This window comes from Pseudorca crassidens, chromosome 3 (genome assembly GCF_039906515.1).
Source record: "Pseudorca crassidens isolate mPseCra1 chromosome 3, mPseCra1.hap1, whole genome shotgun sequence".
Lineage (NCBI taxonomy): Eukaryota > Metazoa > Chordata > Mammalia > Artiodactyla > Delphinidae > Pseudorca > Pseudorca crassidens.
In genome coordinates this window covers 165,060,078-165,080,680 of record NC_090298.1, presented here as the reverse complement: position 1 = coordinate 165,080,680, position 20,603 = coordinate 165,060,078, and the positions used below count along the sequence as shown (strand labels likewise).

The 20,603-nt window shown below is 50.7% G+C and overlaps 1 protein-coding gene across 5 annotated transcripts in view; it reads left to right on the top strand.

Annotated features, from left to right (window-relative positions):
• Positions 1-40: 40 nt before the first annotated feature.
• Positions 41-20,603, top strand: part of LOC137222458 (GTPase HRas-like) — a 58,793-nt gene continuing 38,230 nt past the window's right edge. For 3 of the 5 annotated variants that reach the window (XM_067733750.1, XM_067733748.1, XM_067733752.1), the window contains exons 1-4: positions 104-704; positions 2,113-2,303; positions 2,409-2,568; positions 3,054-3,250. In XM_067733750.1, coding sequence (XP_067589851.1) covers positions 633-704; positions 2,113-2,303; positions 2,409-2,568; positions 3,054-3,250 — 620 coding nt within the window. In that variant the 5' untranslated portion in view covers positions 104-632. Of the gene's footprint in view, positions 705-2,112; positions 2,304-2,408; positions 2,569-3,053; positions 3,251-9,332; positions 19,196-20,603 lie in introns of those variants that run through there. The other 2 variants (XM_067733751.1, XM_067733747.1) reach the window with 2 other exon arrangements.

Below are 20,603 nucleotides of genomic sequence, written 5' to 3'. Positions count from 1 at the left end.
TCTCACCTGTTGCTTGTGAGCTGACGCTAATTCAGAGCCTCCTTGGTCTAGGAGTTGGGGAGAGCAGAGCGGCGTGCCATGTCATGTTCAGCACTGCCAGAGTTAGCAAGGAGCATTAGACTGAAATAAGCCTTTTTTCACTGGGCTTCACAGCCTGAGGTATCACAGGTGTTAGGTAACTCCCAAGTTCTACTAAGAACTTTGAGACTGACCTGGGATAGGTCAAGTGCCCTCTCCACACCTCAGATTCTTTTTCTGTAAACGGGAGCACAATCTGCTCGGGGTGTTAGCAAAATCAGAGACCACCAGAATGCACTTGGTACCTAGCAGGCCCTCGCGGTGTGCAGTGGGGCTGAGTGGGGAGGATTGCAGCTCTGACTCCACACCCTTCCTGCCTGCCCCTGGGAAGGGAGCACAGCTCCCCAGCTTCACCTGCAGCCCCGCAGGGCCGCCCCGGGAAGTGCTCAGTAAACGGAGGCCCACAGAGCCGGGAGCCTGGGTTCGCTTCTCTCTCAGAACAAAAGGATGCTTGGCTATAACAGGAACGTTTTCCAGTTCTCTCTTTTTCTTTTCATACTTAAGTAGCTTGAATCACTTCAGCTTTCCAGGCCAGTCCAGGAGTTGGCCTCTAGATGTCCTCAGGGGCTGCAGGAGCCGGGCCGGGCGAGGTGCCTACTGTCCTCGCCAGGCACGCGGGGGCGCAGGTGAGACACGGGCAGAGGTGCTCTGCTCTGCCTCACCCAGGCCAGCCCCTCTGGCTGTGTGTCCCTGGCCCTGTCTTCCGGGACCCCACAAGTGTGCTGGGTGCCCCCGAGAGGAGGCCCGCCCGTGACCATGGGGCAAGGCAGGCCTCCCACCCGCCAGAGCCCCATGGACCCCTGCGAAGAGCTTGGGCACCGCATGGCCATGACACACACCAGGCGAGCCTGGAGTTTAGAAAATCACTGCCCACTGACCCTGCAAGGGACCCCCTTCTTTAAGTATCACAGAATGGGGACACCCCAGCTAGGAGCGTTGGCCCCAGGCCCTTTTCCTTTCTTACCTGTCCCCTGTTGCCACACCTCCTTTGAGTCTTTTCCTGTGATCACCTTCTGCTTCCTGGAGCTCTGGCCCCCGCCTGCCCACCTCGTCACCTGCCTTATGTTTTCCAAACTTCTTCTGGCACTGGGGCCTCGTGGGTTTCCCTTTATTTCCCCTTTATGTAGATCTTTTCCTTGGAGCAGAGCCCCATCCTGCCAGGGCAGGGATTCTTTCTGTCTGCCTGTCGCCCTCTGCCTGGAGCAGCACCTGGCGTGCAGTAGGCGCTCAGTGAATACTTGTCAGATGCACCAGCATGCCAGGTGGGGGGTGGCTGCAGCTGCTCGTCGGCTGCCACTTGCCAGTCCCGGCACACTGCTGTGCCCTCCACTGTGGCAAGGCCTGTTCTCGTGGGGACACTGGTATCCTCAGCCCGCGGCACCTCCAGTTCAGGCTTTTTGCCTACCCAGCAGCTTCTAATTCAGGTGCTTGCTTGGGAGATGCTCTCGGCTGTCTGCCCTGTGTTTGGGGGGGCCGGCTCCCTGCATCTCTCACACAGTCATTAAGTGTAGCTGGAGGTAGGACCACCCCCCCCCCACCTCTGGGCTGGAGGTGCCACAGATGAGCGTCTGGGCCACCCTTCTGGCTGGGGCCCCTGTTACCTGTCTGGGCACAGAGGGCAGGCCAGGCCTGGGCATGCTGGCGCAGGGAACTCAGTGGGTGTGCCCTGCGTGGTCTGGCCGTGGTGCGTGAGGCTTCCTTGGCGGGCGGGACAGGAGACCACTGCAGTGCCTTGTGCTGTGGTCCCTTGAGGACTGATGACGGAGTATGAGCTCACGGTGGTGGGTGCCAGAGGCGTGGGGAAGAGTGCCCTGACCATCCAGCGCGTCCAGAACCACTCTGTGGATGAGTACTTTCCCACCATAGAGGTGAGCCGGCCCGGCTCCCGTCCACAGCCCAGCTCCTGACACGGGCTTGTCTCCCACCCACACTGCAGGAGGGGTCTCCTTGTCATTGGTCCTGGGGGCCATGAGAGGAGCGAGGGAGGGTCCCAGCCCTGGAGGGCCGGCTGTCTCTAAGCAGTGTCCTCCCCAGGACTCCCACCGGAAGCAAGTGGTCATCGATGGGGAGATGTGCCTGCTGGGCATGCTGGACACGGTGGGCCGGGAGGAGTACAGCGCTATGCGGGCCCAGTACACGTGCACCCGGGAGGGCTTCCTCTGTTTGCCGTCAACGACGCCAAGTCCTTCAAGGGCCAGATCCTTCGAGGACATCCACCAGTACAGGTGAGCTGCCCGGCAACCCTCGGGGGCCTCCCGTCCGCTCTCTGCGTGTCCCGGGTGCAGCCGAGCCCACAGCCCACCGGCCAACTCACACCTTCCCCCTTGCAGGGAGCAGATTGAGTGGTTGAAGGACTCGGACGACATGCCCAGGGTGCTGTTGAGGAACAAGTGTGACCTGGCCACGTGTACCGTGGAGTGTTGGCAGGCCCAGGACCTGGCCCGCAGCTATGGCATCCCCTACATGGAGACTTCGGCCAAGAAGGGCCAGGTGAGCCGGAGCTACCCCCCGCCCCGCCCAGGGGCAGCTCCCTCGATGCAGAGCAGCCGCTCTGGCTCTGGCTGTAGCTCCAGGACCCTCTGGGACCCTCTGGGACCCCTGTTGCCCAGCAGCCCCTCACGCTGTAAGTCTCCCTGGACATCAGGACAGCGAGGAAGGCCAGCGTCTGGGTCTGGGCCGACACAGCTCCCGGGGGATGTGGAGGTCCCTAGAGAGAGCTGCCCTGACCAGGCTGGAGCGGTGACCCTGGGGCCCCAACCCCTGTACCCCCAGAGCAGCAAGGAGGTCCCAATCGGCCCAACCCCCCAGGAGGCCGTGGGGGAGTTGCTGAGGACAAGCCTCCCAACAGGGTGGCCCTGGGGATCAAGACGGGCAGGGCCCAGCTCCCCGTTTGCGGGGCGGGGTGAGGAAGGGGCTGGGGTTCCACTTGAGGCCAAGGCAGTGGTCCCCACAACGAGCTGGCCCCCTCTTGCCAGGGCGTGGAGGATGCCATCTACAAGCTGGAGCACAAGAACCGGCAGCACAAGGCGAGCAAGCTGGGCCCGCCCGCCCCACAGGGGTGGCCTGGGCTGCCTGAGCTGCAGGGCCTGCTCTCCCAACTGAGGCACAGGCGACAGGCATGGAAGAGGCACCCGCAGGGAGGATGCAGGGAAGGAAGCTCCGGCCCGCCCAGGTAGGTGACGGAGGGACCATGGGTCTGCCGGGACCCCTTGCGCAGACTGTCGTGAACTGATGCCACTGGCCCCCCAGCTATCACTCTTCTCAGCCCCATACTGGCCCACTGGGCACATGCTGAGTCACTGTAGAGAATCTGATGAGCTTGACCCTGGTGTTGAGCTGAGTCTGGGAGGCCGTTGTGCGTGTGGCCCCCGAGGAGGCATGTGGGAACCTCAGCTTGGTCCTGCTGGTGGCCCCTCTGTCTCTGGGGGCCCCGGGTGCGTCCTGCAGAGACCCCCTGGGTGCTGCAAGAATGGGCCAGTCTAGCACGTAACGCATGAAACTTTATTCACCTTCAACCAGCAAAGGGGGAAACTAAGACAAAGGGTGTCCCTTCCTCTGGGAGGGAGGCTTTCATAGGGAAGGGCTCTGGGGGCGGGGAGCTCATTTGGACTCCGGCTGGGGTCGTATCTCCTGAGTTTTGGGGACCCTGAAAGGCAGTAACTGACTTTGGCAAAGGCAAGGGTGCAGCCTGTTGGGTCCAGCCCGCCCAGAGTGCCCTCTGCTCTGCCTTGTGGGGCCCAGATGGCTGCGTGGGCTCTGGTATCGGGCCAGCCCTGCCTCCTTATGTGTATGGGGGTGCGGTCGGCCCACCTGCCCCTGCCACCCCCTCGGTGGAGGTGGCCTGTTGCTCCCAGAGCCACCTCAGGTCACCGAAGTGTCCTTGTGGGGCATGTCTAGGCCCCAGCTGGTCATGTGCGGCTCCGAGAGGGCCCGCCTGGCGTTGGGCCAGAATTCTGGACTGGCCCGGGTGGCCCCTTTAGGCACCATTCTGGCTGGCGGGGTGCTCATGGCGCGCCTGCCCTCCCGGGGCCCAAATGCAGGCCAGGCCAAGCCCTTCAGGGTCAGGACCTTGTGCCGTGCAAGGGGGGCACCGTCCCGCGGGAAGGCCAGCGTGAAGCAGCAGGGCGTGTCGCTGGCTTCCCGGAGCCTCGGGGTCACTGTGCTCACAGTCACCTTGTCTTCTGGAGGCCCCTGTGTGTCCAACTTCTCTGGGGACACAGACGTCAGGGGGTTGTAGGCACGTGCGCGGCCTTGGGGCAGCTCTTGGGGCGCTGCCCTGGCTCCGCTGTGGCCTGCTGGTCACTGCCCCGGGAGGGGCGCTGGCTGCAGGTGCCACAGGGCAGGAGGAGCGTCCTGGGCCTGGCTGCGCTGTCTTCAGCAGGCTGGGCAGAGCCAGTGGCAGGGGGCCTCAGTGGGGTTGCAGGGCCAGGCCTGTCGTACGGCCCTGGGGGTGGTCCGGCCAGGCGCTGCAGGGGAAGGGACCCAGCCTTCTGGCTGAAAGCTGATGTCCGCGGGCCACTTGCCTGTGGCCTCATGGTTCACTGGGAGGTTTGGGAGGGAATTTCATCGCCGTGGCAACAGCCAATCCTGAGGGCTGTCCTGGGCTGTGGACCGGCAGGCCAGACGTGGAGCTGATGTTCCTTGAGGGAATGTTCTGGAAAGAGCAGATGGGGTGGGGGCTACCTGCCTTGGTGCCCCACAGGAGTCTGGGTTACTGGAAACGTTCATCCCTGCTAAGATTTCGATTAATAATGTGGCATCTTCAGGATCAAAACTCAAGTTTCATGACAACAGCAATGCTTGTTAGGCCTCGAGCTAATTGTTAAAAAATCTTTCCGCTGCGGCGAGCACCTGGCAGCCCCATCAAGCGCGGGTCTCATCAACCCAGGAATTAGGTGCTGTTTCTGTCCTGAAACGTGGAGTCTGCACCCCAGCCTTTCTGCTCAGTCTAAGATTGGGGAGCCCCCTACATCATCTCTGTGACCCTGTGCGCCTGCATCCTTACCATCGCGTAGAACCCCCTGGAAGGGGCAGGGCCTGGGCGCGGGGATACTCACGGTGTCATACACGGAGTAGGCTGCCAGCACGTGGAACAGGGCTTGCTGCCTGGGGAAGGGCACACAGGGGTGCTTGTTTCATGCTGATGCTCTTGGTTTCATATTGTCTGACAAACCCTCATGACAAAACAGGTGTGCTTAAGAAATAAGGAAAAAAAGCAGTGAACTCTTCAGGACACCTCAGTGTGAAACATTTTTCATGGGTAAAGTGTACATGTAAGGAAACGCATAGATTCCAGGTGTACCGTGTGATGAGCTTTGATTTCCTTTATTTTTTCAGTTTGCACACGTAACAGCTCAGTCTCTGGGATGCACGGCCTGTGGGTTTTCACACAGGGTGGGGCCGCTGCATCCGCCCTCCAGCGTCAGCCCCCAGCCTCGCAGCCCCGGCAGCCACTGCTCCTCATCCTCCCGGGGTTGCGCCTTTTCCAGAACGTCCTGTGAATGGAGTCATACATGGGTCTGGATTCTTTCACTGAGCAAAACAAGTCTAAGACTCACCCGTGCTTTGAGTGACTCAATAGCTGGTTCCCTTGTGTCCCTGAGTCGTAGTCCGTTTCATGGAATCCCACGGGTTTTCCATTCCCTCTTTGAAGATCATCTTGGTTGCTTCCAGTTGTTAACGATCATGAGCAGAGCGGTGAAGATTGCATGCAGGTTTTATGTGGGTGTATGTTTTCTAGTCCTTTGGGTAAATCTGAAGGAGCATGATTGCTGAGCACATGGTGAGGGTGTGTGCGGTTTTGTAAGAAACCCGCAAGCTGTCTCCCACGGTGGCTGCGCCGTATGCATCCCCGCCGGTGCTGGACGGGAGTTCCTGTTGCTCCACGTCCTCGCCAGCGCTTTGCTTCTTATTCTGCACGAGGCTTTCATTAGGTATACGATTAGCAAATCTTTTCTCCCACTCTGTAGCTTTTTCATTCTCTTAACTGTGCCTTTTGCAGAATGACAGTTTTACATTTAGATACGGTTGTACTTGTCACTGCTTCCCATCATGATTTTATTGAAGTTCCTTACTGATGGGCACTCGTGTTTTTCTGATCTGGCAAATGCACAAGGGCCAACGGAGGGCTCCAAGCTCATGCTCTTCCCACCTGTAGAGGATGCTGTCTGTCACCTCCGCGCTCTTAGCTTTAACAGTGTGTTCGTGGTACCTGATGACCCCCAGCCAGAACCCCCTGAGATTCCTCGACCTTCCCTCATGGTTGTGACCTCACTGCTGAGGTGAGACGGACATGGTGACGTTGATTTGGTGCCAATGTGCAATCTCTTAGGAGCGAGGTGATCAAGCATATTTTATCATTCCTTCCTTTTTTTTGTGAACTCTCCCTTATCATTTCTCATATTTTTGCCTTGTAAGAAATTGATTTGTAGAAAGTCCTCATCCATTAAGGGTATTAGAACTGTAAATGTTTTCCCCCAGTTTCATAGTTTCTTTGAGTTTGATTAGGGATTTTCCCCCATGCAGATACTTGATTTTCATGTGGTTGAATCAGCCAGTTTTTAAAGTGGAATCTAGGATTTTGTCTGACTTAGAAAGGCTTTTGGTAATTACAGTAGCATTAGTGTAACCTTTATCTATGTCTTGTAGCTGGCGTGCCTAGTCCCTCTTTCATGCTTTTACAGGGTTTTCCCAGCAGTTCTCGCTTAGTTACTCTGCATGTGAACTTTCGAATCAGCTCCTCTAAGTCCCGAAACAGCTGGCACGACATCTTCTTGGGGCTCCTCCATGTCACCGACTCAGGTCGTGCACGTCCTCAGGGCACGGCACCCCGTGTGGTCTCTGACTCCCCCCCACACCCGGTCGTGGGGAGGGGTCGGCAGGCTGGGCACGTGGTCAAGTTCCTGCAAGGAGGGCCCTCGGGGGTCTGTAACTTCTCAGAACTAAGACCCCACTAAAGCACAGCAACGTGAATAAGGCCCTGCGTGGGCACCACACCAGCCTCCCTGTGCTGTCGGCCTGGTTCCACCACGTCACCTGGCGCCGGTGTCCCCCTCCAGCTCTGGCTCCCAAGGAGGCCTGTGCGTGCCTGGGGTGGGGTGGGGGGCATCCCACTCCTCCTCTGCACCCAGAGGAGCTGGAGCAGATGGGTGCTCCCCAGATTTGTCCCCCAACTCCGTCTAGGAGTGGCTGGGGGTACAGACTGAGGGGCGGGGGCACGGGCTCCAGGACTGCCCAGAAGGGCAGGAATCAGCAGACTTTCCCATCCGTCACCCCTGCCTTCCGTCCTCATGACAGGAAGGGCCGGAGCCCAAGCCAACAGGACTGGGTGGACCCTCCGTGCCAGGCGCCCCTGACCAGTCCCAGCGGTCGAGGTGGCTGGGGACCGGGGACGTGAACTCACCACTCGCTGTCAGCTTCTGCCCCACAGTCAGGGTGTCAGGTGGGGCCCCATAGGACAGGAAACAGGACAGAATTGGAAATGACTGTGGCCTCAGCCGGTTCTGCGCCCACGGCCCTCCCTCTGTGCAGCCCCCGACCCACAGGGATGGGACAGGCAGTGACAGCCCAGGCCCTCACTCCCCAGGGGCAGGGACGAGGGGTGGCACCCCCAGGGCCCGGACCCTGCTCAGCCGGCCCTCTCCTGCCCCCTGCTCCCGCCCTTGAACCCTGGCCCCAGCACAGCAGCCACCCTGGCCTGGAGACCCCACGGGCCATGGACCCCGTCCATCCTGTCCCACCTCTGGGCGTCTAAGCCTCCTCCCTGGAGGGAAGGAGAAATAAAACTCCCTGTTTGCATAGGACATGGTTGACTTCAGAAAATTACAGGATATCGACAAAAACACGTGTAGAAAGACAGAGAGGGCTCAGCAAACCCATATATGTGTCAACGGGTGCCTCCCTGCTGACAAGGATCAATGGCGTGGAAACCAAAGACACCGTACCGGCTACAGTCACTCCCCGGAAAATAAGATATTGATATATACATATAACCGAATCACTTTGATGTATACCTGAAACATTGTAAATCAACTATACTTCAATTTTTAAATAAGAGCAAAAAAAAAAAAACAAATCTAAAAGCCAGCAAAACCCAATTCTCTGTGGTGATATACAGGGAGTCAGGGCATACTAAATTACTGGTGTGATTCATGATAGACAGCCACTGTCTCTGGCCTTTGGGGAGGGGCGGGCTGGAGACTTGAGCTCTCTTGGAAAAGCTTGGGGGGCTGGGTATGTGGATGTCTGTTGTGTGAGTCTTCATAGTTTTGCATCTCTTAAATTTTGCATAGTGAAATGTGGAACATCGGATGAAACTGGGAGTGGGTCAAGGGAACAGCAGCCGAGTAGCTGGCTGGTCTTTCATTTTTCACCGGATGAGGTCACCTGCTGCCTGCTCAGTACTGCCCAGGCATAGGGTCTCTGGGAAATCACAGTTTGGAATTAAAGATGAGCGTGAAACTACCTCTACTCCCTTTTCCAAAATGTTCAGCAGAAATTTGGGCCCAGGCACCAAAGCTCTATTACTTGGTGGAAGAGTTTGCAGAGACGTACCGACTGTACGGGAGCTCTCTTGTAAGCACGGTCTGAAAGCAAACAGCCCACAGACTCCAGTCTTTCAGGGGTGCTTAGCAAATTAAGGAGTGAAAGCTGGGTTTTTGGAAGTAGGTTTTAAGGACTGTATTTCTTGGAGTAGTCCCATAAAGTGTATATTTGTTGCAGTGTGGCAGTGTCTAAAAATTGAAATCAGTGTAAATGTCCAGGAGGAAACAGTAGTTAACCCCAGGCCCATCCTTCTTAGGAAATAGCACAGTCATCAACAGGAGGGCGAGAATTATATGCACGACATGGAAGGATGGCCAGGTTATGTCATGAACTAACAAAAGCAAGTTTGGAAGAGTTTAAATTCCCCAAAGTAGAATTGCTGGGTTAAAAGATGTGTGCATTCACACTTGTTTGGGTGGCTACAATTTTAAAAAAAACTTGAAAATAACAAGTGTTGACAAGGGTGTGGAGAAAATGCAACCCAACAAAATGCACTGTTGGTGGGAATGTAAAATGATGCAGATGCTGTTTTTGGTGATTCCTCAGAAAGCTAAGTGTAGAATTACTGTATGAGCCAGCAATTCCACTCCTAGGTGTGTATCCAAAAGAACTGATAGCAGGGAATCCAACAGATACTCATCCAACCATGTCCATTGCAGCACCATTCACAATAGCCAAAAGGTAAAAACAACCGTCGTGTCCATCCTCAGATGTACGTGGTCCATCCATACAATGGAATACTATTCAGCCTTAAAAAGGAAGGACATTCTGATACCTGCTGCACCATGGATGAAACCTGAAGATATGCTGAGTGAAAGAAACTGGTCACAAAAGGAAAAATACGGTATGATTGCATTTATATGAGGTCCCTAGCGTAATCAGAGTCATAGAGACAGAATGTAGATTAGAGGTTTCCAGGGGAGGGGTGAGGGGGATGAGGAGTTAGTGTTTAATGGGGACAGAGTTGCCCTTTTGCAAGGTGAAAAGGGACCTGAGGATGAATGGTGGTGATGGTTGCACAACAATGTGCATGTACTTAATGCCACTGAACTGGCAGCTTAAAAATGGTGAAGATGTTAAGTTTTATGTTATGTGTATTTTATTACACACACACAAGCTACTTAGAGGAAAAAAGGAAATCATACAGTTATTTGAGGAAACCATGGGATTATCCCTTTCTAAGCTTTTCTTAGGAAAAGCCTTCCTAAATATGGCTCTAAAGCCAGAAGATGAAACTCTGATAATCGACTCCATAAAATAAACTTCTTTGTGGCCAAAGTCAAAAACTTACTAGGAAAAAATATTCACATCCCAGATCCCACAGGTTCAGGGCTCAGTCCCACGAGGTTGTCCCCACTTCAGATGCCAACTGCAAGTCCCAGGCTGCCCCTGGTACTTCTGACTCAGTGGTTAAAGAAGGGGTTTCGGGCTTCCCTGGTGGCGCAGTGGTTGGGAGTCCACCTGCCGATGCAGGGGACACAGGTTCGTGCCCCGGTCTGGCAAGATCCCACATGCCGCGGAGCGGCTAGGCCCGTGAGCCATGGCCGCTGAGCCTGCGCGTCCGGAGCCTGTGCTCCGCAACGGGAGAGGCCACAACAGTGAGAGGTCCACGTACCGCAAAAAAAAAAAAAAGAAGAAGAAGGGGTTTCCACGACCTCTCCTCAAGTTTGATAATTTGCTAGAACAGTTCACAGAACTCAGGGAAACACTTACTCATGCCTACGAGTTTATTATATAATAAGGGATACAGATGAACAGCCAGATGAAGACATACATAGGGTGAGGTCCGGAAGGGTCCCGAGCACAGGAGCTTCTGTCCCCATGAAGTTGGGGTGCACCACCCTCCTGGCACGTGGACAACTCACCAACCCAGAAGCTCCCTGAACTCCAAACCTTTGGGATTTTTATGGCGCTTCATCACGTAGGCAAGATGGATCATTAGCTCAATCTCCAGCCTCTCTCCCCTTCCCAGAGGATGGGGGTGGGGCTGAAGTTCCAAGCTTCTCACCATGGCTTGATCCTACTGGCGCCCAGCCCCCATCCTGAAACTATCCAGGGCCTCACCCAGAGTCGCCTCATTAGAACAAAAGGGACTCCTGTCACCCAGGAAATGACAACAGGTTCAGGAGCCAGAGCCAGGATCCAGAGCCAGAGACCAATATATTTTCTGTTATTTCACGTATGCCAACACCATTTATTGAACCCTCTGTCCTTTCTCCACAGTTTTGAGATGCTGTCTTTTTTTTTTTTTTTTTTTTTTTTTTGGCCGCACTGTGCGGCATGCAGGTCCCCCAACTGGGGATCAAACCCACCCCCTCAGCAGTGAAAGTGCAGAGTCCTAAGCACTGGACCACCAGGGAATTCCTGATACCGTCTTTTTAAAAGAAAATTTATTTTATTGAAGTATAGTTGATTTACAATTGAGATGCCGTCTTGATGATCTATTAAATACCTGTATTACAAAGTGAGTTTTACATTACAATTTACTTAATCTGTTATCGGCTAATTCTTTCTAGAGAAAGCTATAATGAATATTCTTGTACATGTATCTTTGCTTCCCGCAGCCCCCCCCCCACCCCCCGTCCACCTAGAATTGCTAGTTTAAATGGGGTGACTTTGGAAATTGATTTAAACAAAAAAATCTAGCAGAGTCTTCAGTTCTGTTTGCTTTCAATTCCAAACGGGAAAAGGGAAACATCGAGAATCATCTTAAGGTTTAGCAAAGAAAACTCAGGAGTATTTAAACACTTCTGAAGCTACCTGATGGTTTTAATATGACCAGGACAACAACTTAAAAAGATAAATAGTCTGAATTAAATTTTTTTGTTAAGTGATTAAAGATACTTTCATGGGACATAGAAGTAATCTTTGTGGTGTGGGTGTCTTACAGGCCTCCCTTTGTAAGATACATTTGCAAATTCATATTTCCCAGGCAGCCTGCTTTTCTACAGCTGTGAAAAAAAGGGATAGTGAGAGAGACAATTGTCTCCTTATCTTGCTAGGAGTTCTGTTACTAGCAGTTTGGAGATGGTATTTTAAGGCCAAAACATGAAATTCCTTTATTTAGCCTGAAGCCAGTGAAAGCGTGTAGGCTTAAGAAGCTCAGAAATTTAAAACAGGGAGGGAATTCCCTGGCGGCCCAGTGGTTCGGACTCCATGCTCTCACTGCCAAGGGCCCGGGTTCTATCCCTGATGGGGGAACTAAGATCCCACAAGCCGCATGGCACAGCCAGAAAAAAAAAAACCAAAATTAAACAGGGAAAAAAGATAGATGGGGTTGTAAATGACACATGACTTGAGGGATTTATGTCCTATGGCTCTGCATTCTTTTAAGACATTTGATGCATTATTGCCAAATTTCAAGGACTTCTTGTCTGAAGGCAAAGTGGTAACAGCCCTCTCCCCTCGGGAAGGCTTCACCTACAAGGTGTTTAAGACTCAGGAGGGGTGAGAGCGAAGATTCTGGCCAGAACTAGAGAGCCACAGGGGTGGCAGGATGAGGGGCTTGGCACTAGAGTCAGCCTTGGCTATCCACGGGTTCCACGTGCTGGGATCCAACTGATCTCGGGTGGCCTCAGCCTGCAGAGGCTTGAAGCAGGATTTCGGTTCCAGGCCAGAGATTGAAGTCAGGCCACAGCAGTGACAGCGCTGAATCCTAGCCACTAGACCAGTGGCCGGTGGCAAGGCCCTGGCCCATCAGCTGTGTAGAAATGAATTTCCACATAGAGACGGAAAGTAGTGAAGCAAGTAAAGTGTTTATTAGGAGGAAAAAGGGTATGTGTGGATAGACACATGGGCGGGCTCAGAGCAAAAGTCGCGCCCTAGTGGTAGTTTGTATCACTCATATGGGGCATTTCTTCTGGGTCTCCTTTGGCCAGTCATCTTGCTTTGCCTGGTTCTGAGTCCAAATTTGGTTTATCTCAGGGTCCTCTCATGCGTGGGCGCACATCTTAGGCCAGATGGATTCTGGCTAAGTGGCCTATGGGTAGGTTGACATCACCTACTATATCGGTGGCACTCCCTCCCTTTTTGACCTTCAAGGAACGTTTCTGTGCGTGTGTAGTCAGGAAGGTATTCTTGACCTCGAGAATGAGAAATATGTGGTCTCTTATCTGGGCAGGGCTTAGCTTCTCCTCCCTCCTGCTATTTTGGAGTGTCTGTCCACAGGGGACAAACTCCATCAGCCCAGCCTGGGACCCATCTATCTCCTGCCTTGCAACCAACCATGGATGGAAAATACTCAGGAGAAAAAAAATTCCAGAAAGTTCCAAAAAGCAAAACTTGAATTTATAACTATTTACATATCATTTACATTGCATTTACAACTATTTACATAGCACTTCTACTGTATTAGCTGTTGTAAGTAATCTAGAGATGATTTAAAGTATATGGGAGGGCTTCCCTGGTGGCGCAGTGGTTGAGAGTTCGCCTAACGATGCAGGGGACACGGGTTCGTGCCCCGGTCTGGGAGGATCCCACATGCCACGGAGCGGCTAGGCCTGTGAGCCATGGCTGCTGAGCCTGCGCGTCCGAAGCCTGTGCTCCGCAACGGGAGAGGCCACAACAGCGAGAGGCCCGTGTACCGCAAAAAAAAAAAAAAGTAAAGTATATGGGAGAGGGCTTCCCTGGTGGCACAGTGGTTAAGAATCCTCCTGCCAATGCAGGGGACACGGGTTCAAGCCCTTGTCCGGGAAGATCCCACATGCCGCGGAGCACCTAAACCCATGCACCACAACTACTCAGCCTGCAGTCTAGAGCCCGTGAGCCACAACTGCTGAAGCCTGCGCGCCACAACTACTGAAGCCCGCACGCCTAGAGCCCGTGCTCCGCAACAAAAGAAGCCACCGCAATGAGAAGCCCACGCACCGCAACAAAGAGTAGCCCCCGCTCGCCGCAACTAGAGAAAGCCTGCACTCAGCAAAAAAGGTCCAATGCAGCCAAAAATAAATAAAAATAAATAAATTTATAATAAAAATAAAAAAATAAAGTTTATGGCAGGATGTGTGTAGGTTATATGCAAACACTGTGCCATTTTATATCAGAGTCCTGAGCATCTATGGATTCTGGTATCCCCAGGTCATGGGCAGGGGGGGTTGTCTTGGAACCAATCCCCCTGGATACCAAGCGGTAACTGTACTGGGTTTTTCTACCCCTCAGGTCCTGAAGCATCATGCAGCAATTTAGGGAAATCTTTCCACACTGCGTTAAACACTGGTGTAATCTTTTTTTTTTTTGAATTTTATTTTATTTATTTTTTTATACAGCAGGTTCTTATTAGTTATCCATTTTATACATATTAGTGTATACATGTCAACCCAATCTCCCAGTTCATCCCTCCCCACCCCCCGCCGCTTTCCCCCCTTGGTGTCCATATGTTTGTTCTCTACATCTATGTCTCTATTTCTGCCCTGCAAACCCATTCATCTGTACCATTTTTCTAGGTTCCACATATATGCGTTAGTGTACGATATTTGTTTTTCTCTTTCTGACTTACTTCACTCTGTATGACAGTCTCTAGATCCATCCACGTCTCCACAAAGGACCCAATTGTTGTAATTTTTTTAAATTTTTAATTGAAGTGTAGTTGATTTACAATGTTGTGTTAATTTATGCTGTACAGCAAAATGATTCAGTTTATATATATGTCCATTATGGTTTATCACAAGGTATTGAATATAGTTTCCCGTGCTATACAGTAGGACCTTGTTGTTTATCCATTCTATAATAGTTTGCATCTGCTAATCCCAAACTCCCAATCCATCCCTCCCCCTCCCCCTCCCCCTTGGCAACCACAAGTCTGTTCTCTATGTCTGTGAGTCTGTTTCTGTTTCGTAGATAGGTTCATTTGTGTCATATTTTAGATTCCACATATAAGTGATATCATATGGTATTTGTCTTTCTCTTTCTGACTCACTTCACTTAGTATGATAATCTCTAGTTCCACCCATCTTGCTGCAAACACTGGTGTAATTTAAACACATACTGACCTTTTAATCCCCCTGCCCTACGACCCAGGCTCATCCTAAGTGAAAAATCCAACACTCCTCTCTGCTGTTCAGCTAAGGATGCCTTGGGTTTCTCTCTCACTAAATTCTCCAAGATACTCTACTGATTGAATTCTACAAGTCACAGAAGGGAGGCAATGACATGATTCTCCCTTGCATGTATGTATTTTGGCCCCATGCGGCTTATGCGATCTTAGTTCCCCGACCATGGATTGAACCTGCACTCCCTACAGTGGAAGCCTAGGGTCTTAACCACTGGACCGCCAGGGAAGTCCCTCTCCCTTGTATTTAAAGTGTGTGAGGGACTTCCCTGGTGGCGCAGTGATTAAGGATCCGCCTGCCGGGACTTCCCTGGCAGTCCATTGGTTGAGACTCCACGCCTCCACTGCGGGGGGCACAGGTTTGATCCCTGGTCAGGGAACTAAGATCCCCACGTGCCACGCAGCGGGGCCAAAAAAAAAAAAAAGAATCCGCCTGCCAATACAGGGGACACGGCCTGGTCTGGGAAGATCCCACATGCTTCGGAGCAGCTAAGCCCATGTGTCACAGCTACTGAGCCTATGCACCGCAACTACTGAAGCACACGTACCTAGAGGCCATACTCTGCAACAAGAGAAGCCACCACAATGAGAAGCCCACACACCGCAACGAAGAGTAGCCCCCGCTCACCACAACTAGAGAAAGCTCGCGCACAGCAATGAAGACCCAACGCAGCCAAAAAGTAAATTTATTTAAAAAACAAAATAAAGCGTGTGAAAAGGAGAGCAGGGGATTGAGTCAGTCACCATCCACCTGTGCCGGGTCAGGCCAGACTGTATGTTAGATCTTGGGGACACCAGGATGATCTAACACTTGCCCTGCAGAGTATCAAGGCAGTCAGACACCATCACAGAAAGGACAGCACATCTGGGGGGATGGGAACCAAAATGTCAGCTAACAGCGGTCCTTTGCCTGTGGTAGGAGAATGAATTAGGATTTTTTTCCTTGTTGCTTACCAATATCTCCTAAGTATTTTACATTAAATATGTAATTCTATAATTCAAGTTAAATAAATATTAAAGAGCTGGCAGTAGACTAGAGGATGCTTTGGTAACAAGGGAGGGGGCTGGGGACACAGAGATACAGTGGACAGGATGGAAGGTGGAAGGGGAGGAGAAGGGTCCAGAGCTGAGGGATGAAGCTTCTGCTCCAGCCAGGGGAGTGACAGGGACCAGATTTCCTCTCCCATCTGACACAACTCCCAACTTGGGCAAGATGTATGAAAGAAGGTTTTCAAGACACTGGACATGTCTTGGAGGGACAGTGGCTCCTGAGACCCACGTGACCGCACCAGTGTGCTGCTTGAGAAAGTTCCAGGCTGTGGTGCTGGGGACCACGTGCTTCGGAGCCCGTGCGTCACAGCTACTGAGCCTATGCACCACTCTCTCCCTGAGCGCCCAGGGAGCTGAGAGTCCAAGCAGACCAGGGCAGGCAGACACCACCTGAGTGGCCCTCGCAGGGAATGCGTGAACGCGGGGGAGGATGTCCCCGCAGTGGCATACCACGTGGCAGTGAAAAGAAACCAACTCCTGATCCAAGCTGCCACCTGAGTAACATGGTGGAGTGAAAGAAGCCGGAAGAAAACGGTACATAGTGGATGATTCCCAGCTATTTAAAAGTCTAGAAAACGCAGCCGGTTTTAGTGACAGAGAGCACATCAGTGGTTGTCTGGAGGGAGAGGGGAGTGTGGGTCACAGATGCTTCATGGGTATATATACACGTCACAATGAATCAAACTGTGCACCTTAAGTATACACAGTTTACTGTATGTCAACTGTACCTCAATAAAGCTGTTTTAAATAAATAGGCTTCAGTTTTAGGTTTACAGAAAAACTAAGCATACAGTAATGAAAGTCTCCACAGACTCCCTGCCAGCCCCCGTTCCCCCACCCAGTAGTTTCCCCTATTATTAACATTTTGCTTTAGTCAGGAACATTTGTTACAATTGATGAACCTACAAACAGATATATATATATATATATTTTTTGAAGTATAGTTGATTTACAATGTTGTGTTAGTTTCTGGTGTACAGCAAAGTGATTCAGTTACAAATATATATTCTAATACATTCTTTTTCATATTCTTTTTCATTATGGTTTATCACAGGATATTGAATATAGTTCCCTGTGCTACACAGTAGGACCTTGTTGTTTATCCATTCTTTACATAATAGTTTGCATCTGCTTATCCCAAACTCCCAATCCATCCCTCCACCATGGCTCGTTTATTTTTATCATTGAATATATGCCATTGTCTGGATGTACCATCGTGTGTGTATCCGCTCACCTATTGAAAGACATCCTCAGAGCTGACTGGGCAGGTTACGGCAGACACCACGGAGCGGCACAGCAGGACGAGTTGTGGCGCGTGGTGACCACCAGAGGGCGCCAGATCCCCCCTTCTCTCTCACCAGGACGGCACCAGCAATTTCCCCCCTGTCCTAACCCCACTGTTCCCTGTGCTAGGGTTGATCGGGTCTTTTCCTTGAACTAGGGTTGATCTGGAAACCACTTGTGGGAAAAATTAAGTTGGACTTGCTTCCTTCGGATTTAAAACCAAGGTTTCATGACTAGATGCATGACAGGGGGCGGGGAAGGGGTGGTACTTTGTTGAGCATTTATGGGGGCTTGTCCAGAATCTCTCCCCCAAAGAAGTTAACTGAAGAGTCAGCTGGATCTGCCCTCTGTAGAGATGAACTTAGCTGTTGGGGGGCGGGGGAGAGGGGAGGAAAAGCAGCCCCGAGCCTGATTTCCCATGACTGCAGTGCCAGCAACCCCTTGCCCAAGGCTGCTTGCATCTGGTTGGATGAGAAATCAGGGGCCCAGCAGAAGGGGTGATGGCTTGGAATCTTTGGTCCGAGGGACACCCCCCGTTCCTCTATCTATTGATTACGTTAAACTGCTGTTGCTGGCTGCAGACAGAGCTGCCTTCCCGGGTGTGTGCAGGGTTCCCCCGTGGATTCAGGGCAGGTGATGCGTGCCTTGTCTTCACCCTGTGTTCTCAGTTATGGCTCTTTAGGGAAGATAGTGCCTGTTCCAGAAACACAGATCGATTTTTTCAGAATGTATTATTAAGGGCTCAGAATAAGGAATCTTATGCCTACAAATAAGTTTTTAATTAATTCATGATAACTTATTACACACTGAATCGTATTGAGGGACGATTATGCATTTAAAGCCATGTAAGTGTTCCCATGAAAACTTGAGTGAAGCTGGAACTTTTATTATTTATTTATTTATTTATCGGTGTCTCAAGGCATGAGGGATCTTAGTTCCTCGACCAGGGGTGGAACCTGTGCCCCCTGCAGTGGAAGCGTGGAGTCCTAACCACTGGACCGCCAGGGAATTCCTGAAGCTGGAACTTTTTTTTTTTTTTTTTTTTTGGTACGCGGGCCTCTCACTGTTGTGGCTCTCCCGTTGTGGAGCACAGGCTCCAGACGCGCAGGCTCAGTGGACACAGCTCACGGGCCCAGCCCCTCCGCGGTTTGTGGGATCTTCCCGGACCGGGGCACGAACCCGTGTCCCCTGCATCAGCAGGCGGACTCTCAACCACTGCGCCACCAGGGAAGCCCCTGTATAGCTTTTTTGTCCCTCATTTCCTGCATTACAGTTTTCTTCTGTTTAGTTTTTTTTTTTTTTAAGTGAAACATTTAAATGCCTCTCCCGTTTCCTTTTGTGTATATTCTACAGCTATTTTCTTTGTGGTTGCCATGGGATTGCATTCAACATCCTAAAGTTATAACACTCTAATTTGGATTTATACCAGCTTAATGTCAATAACACACCAAACTGCTCCTTTACAGCTCCATCCCACTTTTTTCAGTTGTTGCTGTCACAAAATCGTATCTGCATACATAGTGTGACCAAAAACATCAACAAATAATTTTTAAAGTACATTAGTTTCTTAAATTATATATAAACTGGCTTTTAGACTAGTAATTGATTTATTTTTAAAAAGTGTATCAAACTCTTAAATCACATAGAAAGCAAATAGTGGAGTTACAAACCATTATTTACAATATTATTACAATAACAATAGCTTTTATAATTGCCCATGTATTTACCTTTATTGGGCTCTTTATGTCTCCATATGGCTTTTTTTTTTTTTTTGCTGTGTTGGGTCTTCGTTGCTGCGCACGGGCTTTCTCCAGTTGCGGCGAGCAGGGCTACTCTTCGTTGTGGTGTGCGGGCTTTCTCATTGTGGTGGCTTCTCTTGTTGCGCAGCACTGGCTCTAGGCATGTGGGCTTCAGTAGTTGCAGCACGCAGGCTCAGTAGTTGTGGCTCATGGGCTTAGTTGCTCCGCGGCATATGGGATCTTCCCTGACCAGGGATTGAACCTGCGTTCCCTGCATTGGCCGGCGGATTCTTATCCACTGTGCCACCAGGGAAGCCCCAGGGTCCATTCATTTATTTTTAACATCATTATTGGAGTATAATTGCTTTACAATTTTGTGTTAGTTTCTGCTGTATAACAAAGTGAATCAGCTATATGCATACGTATATCCACATATCCCCTCCCTCTTGCATCTCCCACCCACCCTCCCTATCCCACCCCTCTAGGTGGTCGCAAAGCACTGAGCTGATCTCCCTGTGCTATGCGGCTGCTTCCCACTAGCTATTCTACGTTTGGTAGTGTATATATGTCCATGCCACTCTCTCACTTCATCCCAGCTTACCCTTCCCCCCTCCCCGTGTCCTCAAGTCCATTCTCTACATCTGCGTCTTCGTTTCTGTCCGGCCCCTGGGCTCTTTAGAACCATTTTTTAAAATTAATTCCATATATATGTGTTAGCATATGGTAGTAGTTTTTCTCTTTCTGACTTACGTCACTCTGTATGACAGACTCTAGGTCCATCCACCTCACTACAAATACCTCAATTTCGTTTCTTTTTATGGCTCAGTAATATTCCATTGTATATATGTGCCACATCTTCTTTATCCATTCATCTGTCAATGGACACTTTGTTTCCTTCCATGTCCTGGCTATTGTAAATAGTGCTGCAATGAACAATTTGGTACATGTCTTTTTTTGAATTATGGTTTTCTCAGGGCATATGCCCAGTAGTGGGATTGCTGGGTCATATGGTAGTTCTATTTGTAGTTTTTTAAGGACCCTCCATACTGTTCTCCATAGTGGCTGTATCAATTTACATACCCACCAACGGTGCAGGAGGGTTCCCTTTTCTCCACATCCTTTCCAGTATTTATTGTTTGTAGATTTTTTGATGATGGCCATTCTGACTGGTGTGGGGTCATACCTCATTGTAGTTTTGATTTGCATTTCTCTAGTGGTTAGTGATGTTGAGCATCTTTTCATGTGTGTGTTGGCAATCTGTATTTCTCTTCTTTGGAGAAATGTCTGTTTAGGTCTTCTGCCCATTTTTGGATTGGGTTGTTTGTTTTTCTGATATTGAGCTGCATGAGCTGCTTGTATATTTTGGAGATTAATCCTTTGTTAGTTGCTTTGTTTGCAAATATTTTCTCCCATTCTGAGGGTTGCCTTTTCGTCTTTTTTATGGTTTCCTTTGCTGTACAGAAGCTTTTAAGTTTCATTAGGTCCCATTTGCTTATTTTTATTTTTATTTCCATTACTCTAGGAGGTGGGTCACAAAGTGTCTTGCTGTGATTTATGTCATAGAGTGTTCTGCCTATGTTTTCCTCTAAGAGTTTTATAGTGTCTGGCGTTACATTTAGGTCTTTAATCCATTTTGAGTTTATTTTTGTGTATGGTGTTAGGGAGTGTTCTAATTTCATTCTTTTACATATAGCTGTCCAGTTTTCCCAGCACCACTTATTGAAGAGGTTGTCTTTTCTCCATTGTATACTCTTGCCACCTTTATCAAAGATAAGGTGACCATATGTGCATGAGCTTATCTCTGGGCTTTCTATCCTGTTCCATTGATCTATATTTCTGTTTTTGTGCCAGTACCATACTGT